Here is a 6,000-nt window from a genome sequence, read left to right on the forward strand (position 1 = left end):
ACAGCTACAAGATAAGGAGTGGTTGTGTGATCTGGCTTTTTTGGGAGATTTTACCAGTAAATTAAGTAATCTGAATTTGGAATTACAAGGAAAAAATAAAAATGTGGGTGACACGATTAATAGTATTTCTGTATATAAATATCAATTTTTGGCAATGGCTAAGGATCTCAAAGAAAAAAAAAAAAATATCATTTTGCAAATATGCAAGATCATTTGCGAAAATATACTGTTTTTGAATTTATTAGTGAGAAATATGTTTCTGAAATTGAGAAAGTTGTGGATGATCTTGAAACCAGATTCAGTGATTTTAAAACAATTTAAGACATTGTTCAATATATTTCTTGTCCATTTAATGTTGACTTAGATATGAAACAAATTGCAGAAAAAATCACATGGAGAAAATATTACTTGAAAAAATAAAATTATTACATTGCAAAATGATATCTTCCTAAAAGCCAGATCACTCACCAGAAAAAGTTTTCAGAAATATGTTTGTCGAGAAAAATACCCAAATGTAAAAAAATGCAGTGAACTTTTAAATGCCTGTTTTGGCTCCAACATATCTATGTGAATCGGCCTTTCCGTATTTGAAACAAACAAAGATGAAGAATCACTCTACTCTTACAGGCTTGCATGCAGAAGATTCTTTACGGTTGGCCTTATCACAGTATATCCCCGATTTTGAAAGCTTGGCAGATGACACGAAGACACAAACTTCACATAAATTAAAAATTTAAAATAAGAATTCTAAATTGTATTTAATTTTAAAATTTATAAACAACATTTTTCAATATGTGTTGATTAACTTTTTTTAACCATGTGGCAATGGAATTCTTGATATGGTAGATCGCGGCACATTTTGAAGTAAAAAAGTAGATCGCATCACAAATTAAGTAGACCATCCCTGGTCTATAGAAACCAAATTACTGCTCATACCTACCTCTATTGGTGTACGCAAATTCATTATAGTGGCCATATTTCACCTAATGTTATGTTCACACTGCATATGTAGCTTGCCTCCTACTGGCAGGACCACATACTAATGAATCTCTAAGTTACAGCCCATTATTATTATTTGATAGTGAGAGATAAAATACGGAACCTTGCTTTTTGGTTTCCTCTTGTACATCATTTGTATCCATCTACTATGTTTTAATCTACACCCATTAGAGGGGGGCTGCATTGACTGGGCATTTGTCTCATATTTATTTATATAATATTAATTAGATGCATATTAAATCCTGCTTGCTGTATAAACCCTGGATTGTTTTTTATTGCATTTGCAAATGCATAAAGCACCTTTGGCATGTTCTTCCATCTACACGTAACAACTTGATTCCCACTGAATAGATTTTCATGGATTTTATATAATTAGTCAAGCCATCTCAAATTTCATTAAAATCAGATGAATAGAAACTGACAATTTTCAGCATATGTTCTGTTGGTTTCTGAGAGGATTTTAATAACAAATCTGATTCTTTAGTTCTCAGTTATCCACAAATAGAGATATTGTTTTTACTTTGGAATAGCAGCTCTGCTCATTTTCAAAATTTCTGGACTTGTGGACTTATTTAGAATTAGGGACCTTTGTACCAAATTTAATGTCAGTTGGCTAACTCGTTTTCCCTGTGCACACATCCATCCCTTAAGTACTGCTATGCAAATCCTACCTCATGACTACCTATTATATGGTGAAGTTTTTTGAGTATAGTTAGGCAGTGTCCTTAGTTGCTTTAATTGATAATTTGTCTTAGAATTAATCATGAATGGGTGCTAGGCAAAACTTTTCTGAAGGTGTATCTCTAGTGATAAAACTAAAATATAAAAATATAGAACAGCAATAGCTCAAATAAAGGTTTACTGCACTTTGTATGAGAATAAACAAAGTTGGCTTTTTATGATACTACAACATTGCTCGGAAGCATGGTTAAATGAATTCAGAGAAAACAGAAAAATTGTACTAATAATGATCTTATTTTATTCATAGAGAACAATTAAGAAACAATATGAATAGTCATTTTAAATAAGCACACCATTGAATAGTTGAGTATAGGGGATGCTTATTGTTTTGAAAATAGGAATGCCTTGAAAAGTTTTAATCTAAAAAAGGCTTAAGTGTAATTGGATTGGATTGGTATTCTTTGCTGTTTGCCAAGCTCAAAAGCCAACAAGAGTTTCACTGACTGTCCAATTTCCTCACACTACTTGAATTTAAGTTCTGCTACATTTTGTTTGTAATTATCTTGGAAAATGGCAAAGGACTCTTATTCAACCAAATTGTTTTCCAAAAGTAACATCACATTTATTGAATACCATTGAAAAATCTGTTAGTTAAGTAGAAGGATTTTAGAAGTTATCTTGAAATTGTTAAAATTAATGGAAAAGAAATTTCTTTCTGTACATTTAAAAAGTGTGATATTAAGAGCTTTTGAATACTTTGTTAGGTATTGGGAAAGTTAAGGTTCTCTGTTTAAAATACATTTGAATGACTTTCCCCTCTCTTTTCTGTTCTAAATAAAATTGAATGACTTTTCTTTTCTTTTCTTCTTTTTTTTCAGTAAGCACCTTGTAGAAGATGATGATGTTCCAACATCATCCCAACTTGCTTCTATTGAAGCTCTGTTGAGGTAGATATATTATTATTTTGTCAGCCTAGTTTTATTTCTTCTTTATTTTTATTAGTTTTATTTAAAATAATATACAATACAATACAGCATTATCCTACTACAAGTCATGGAATACCCCACTAATTGCAAGAAACTGTGTATGACTATGAAATAAGCAAATGGTTGCCTATAAAGGTGATCAGTGGCTAGCTCACCAGAATTCATTTTGTATGTGTATGCTGTGGAGAAAATGTCTGTCCATTCTGTTGCTCAGGAATGCCTTGGGACAGCTTGTCACTTCATCTTGCTATCAGACCATGAAGAATCTGAGTTTGGGGCTGCAAGTGGCCATGGGTAAACCATGTGCTGCAGCTTTTTACAGAAAAGCTGCAACTCACAAGCCTCTGATAACAAAAACAAATTCACACTATCTGTTGGCATGGTGCAAGGCACACTGAAAATGTACTGGAGATCAGTGGAATTCAGTACTGAGGGGGGGGGGGATGAGTAACATTGTCATAATACCACATTCTACCTGTCTAGTAGATGTCTATGGGCATGGAGGATGCTTACTATCAACAGATGAGGGTGTTGTCTCATCTGTGAAGTTAGGGGAGGTATGTGTTGTTCACTGGTTGCAGTCTATGGAACCATGAATGCTGATGTTCTGGAAAATTCTTTGTGCCCAGCATTGTTGCAATTTTATGGACCTTTACACCTTTCAGCACAAAAACATATCACAAAGCAGGGATAGTGAATACATGATTTTGAAGAGAATAATGGCACAGAGTTCCAACTGTGTTCCAGTTGAACGTCTTTGGGATGAATGCTTTATTTCATCTGGTTTGTTCAATGCTTTTGCTGAAGTAATAAAAAATATATAAAATATGGAATAGAATATTATATATTCTATTCTGTATTTTCATTCATAAACAATATATATTACTTATACGGGATGCTACAAAATTTGCAGTTCACACAATCCAAAGTTTAAAGGTTAATAATTTGTTAATGTGTTAGGGACATTTTTGATTTGCCATGTCCAGTGTAAACAGTGGATTCTCATCAAATTGTGGTGAGATGGGGTTGGATTGGGGGTTATGCAGTTTCTTGCTATTCACTGCTCTCTAACACAGTTATAGTAATAATATTCTCTTTTAGAAATTTATTTATTAAATTTTCAATAAAAATCTGTTAAAAGTAGCAATGTTTGTTCAATTGTTTGTGTAGAAAGCTTTATGCTGGATTCAACAGTAGTGCATATTTATTTTGAACATTTTCAAATACAGTCATGTGAAACAGTTAAACAGCCATCAAGTGCACTGTCCTGATGCTGCTGTGCTAAATAAGTTACCCATTTTTCGATTTTTAATAATTTTTGCAAAAGTGGTCTGTTAATGATAGATGGACTAGAAGGCCATCTCTCTTAATCAGTAAAACACTTGTAAGTGTTAGGGGATGACTGCTGCCTAAGAAATAATGTTAAGAAAACTTGCTTTGCAAGTTGCCTTGGCGCCTCCGTAGCCAGGTGGGAAGGAGCAGCAGTGCTTAGCACATGCTTCTTGATTAGACCGGGGTTCGAGCCCGTCACCACCAAATACGGAGGATGCGGAAAGGTCAGGGAATGACCACCGCATATCCCGGAGCAATATGGCCTTAGTTGCTAATGCTCCTAAAAACCAAATAACAGACAAACAACAAACAGCAAGTTGCCTTGTCTAAGTCTGTGGTTTACCAGTTTTCTTCATCCACACAAGATTTATATAGTGTGTGAACTTAACTTCTGGATTTTGAGTGACAAGTGCATTATTGCTGTTGATTTATTTTGTTTAATAGAAAATACCATTGTGAAATCCACTAAGCAGCACAAGATGTTAAGACTGCTATGGTACATTGAATACACATTACATTCACTTCCATTTTGGCCACCACATTATCAGATGGTTAAGAAATTTTGTTTAAGAAATAACAATTATTTTGCTATTTAAGTGTTCTTGTAGATGTTGACTTTATTTCTATTCAAACTTCTCTCTTGAAAAGAAAGGCACTTGCATTGTAAATTGTGAAGTCTTTTCCAAGATATTTTTCATATAGATTTCTTCCTTATGTAAAATAGTAGTTTGGGAAGCAGCAGAATAAGTGTCTCTAAGATTGGTTTTACTCACAGAAATTAATATTACATTAAGTATGATTAAGAGGTGGATCACTGATTTTAAAATGAATATTATCCAACAAAAGGGTGCAGTTTTATGGACTAAGAGCTGAAAATTACAGTTTCACTTACTGATACCAGAATTTTTTAAAATATCAGAACTCTTGAGTTCTCATTTTAAATGTGATCTCAGTAATTCAGACATAGTGTCTTGGATAAACTCAATTTTTGTTTTTAATTTTTGAAGGCAAAAGAAATGTCATATTGTGACATTCTGTTTTCTAAAAGCAGTAACATAAATATAGTATATTACTTTTGTGCTCTCATAGTTAGGTATCTTTGATGTGAGCTTGTGAAATGAAAGTTATAAAGGTTAACATCAGTAATAGTGGTTAAATATGTTTTTAAAGACAAATGCAAACAATTTTATTTCAGGTTGCAGTTGAGACTGAAGGAATATGAATATTAGTAAACATTAATTCTGCCAAATTAAATTCTTGTTAAATTATGATTTTAAGATTAATTAAGATTATATTTCATGTCTTTAATATTTTTTTTTCATATTTTTTGTTTAGCATGAAATCAAATAGATCAAGTGATGAAATGATGAATTTTGCCCATAAGCATACCCAAGTATGACCATATAATGCTCATGAAGACAGTTCCTATGTGAATCTGTGATGATACTCTCTAAGATCACATATGTACAGCTTTCTGCAGCTGTTGACTTTCTCTTATCTTTTTTTGTATTATTGTTTAGGTTGGTCACAGTTTTATTACATCATGTATCAAACTACATCTGTAAAAAGAAAAGAAAAAAAAAATTCCATCAGCATTCATCCTATTTTAATATGAAGATTTAGAAACAACTAGAACAGTTTTTATATCATCAAGTGCCTTTTGATAATATACATTTTTTGTGATAAAGATGTATTCATTTTCTACGTTTTATATAGTAATGACTATACTTGTTGTAAATCATTTTATATTTATTAGTGTTATTGAAATAGATGCTTTAGTTATTTGTAAGTCTTGATTATATATTTAATTTGTTTGTATTTTTAATTTTATGTTTCATTGAACTCCTTTGTTACCGGTGTCTTTAGATGAACACTGCCAGTTGAAACATTCCATGATGTAAGGATATTTTAAACATTAACTCTCTGTATGTATGGGTATGCTTTTATATCAAGGAACAGAAGTCAGAACTGTAAATTTTTGTAAAAACATTAACTTAAAAAC

General features: G+C 32.1%; 1 protein-coding gene across 1 annotated transcript in view; it reads left to right on the top strand.

Annotated features, from left to right (window-relative positions):
- Nucleotides 1–5,451, top strand: part of LOC150075418 (uncharacterized) — a 114,070-nt gene extending 108,619 nt beyond the window's left edge. The window contains exons 14-15 of the mRNA XM_090388482.1: nucleotides 2,559–2,627; nucleotides 5,334–5,451. Of these exons, the coding sequence (XP_090244608.1) occupies nucleotides 2,559–2,627; nucleotides 5,334–5,397 (133 nt within the window). The 3' untranslated portion in view covers nucleotides 5,398–5,451. The remainder of the gene's footprint in view (nucleotides 1–2,558; nucleotides 2,628–5,333) is intronic.
- The last annotated feature ends 549 nt before the right edge of the window (nucleotides 5,452–6,000 follow it).

This window comes from Mastigoproctus giganteus, chromosome 14 (genome assembly GCF_048544385.1).
Source record: "Mastigoproctus giganteus isolate SK-2022 chromosome 14, ASM4854438v1, whole genome shotgun sequence".
NCBI lineage: Eukaryota > Metazoa > Arthropoda > Arachnida > Uropygi > Thelyphonidae > Mastigoproctus > Mastigoproctus giganteus.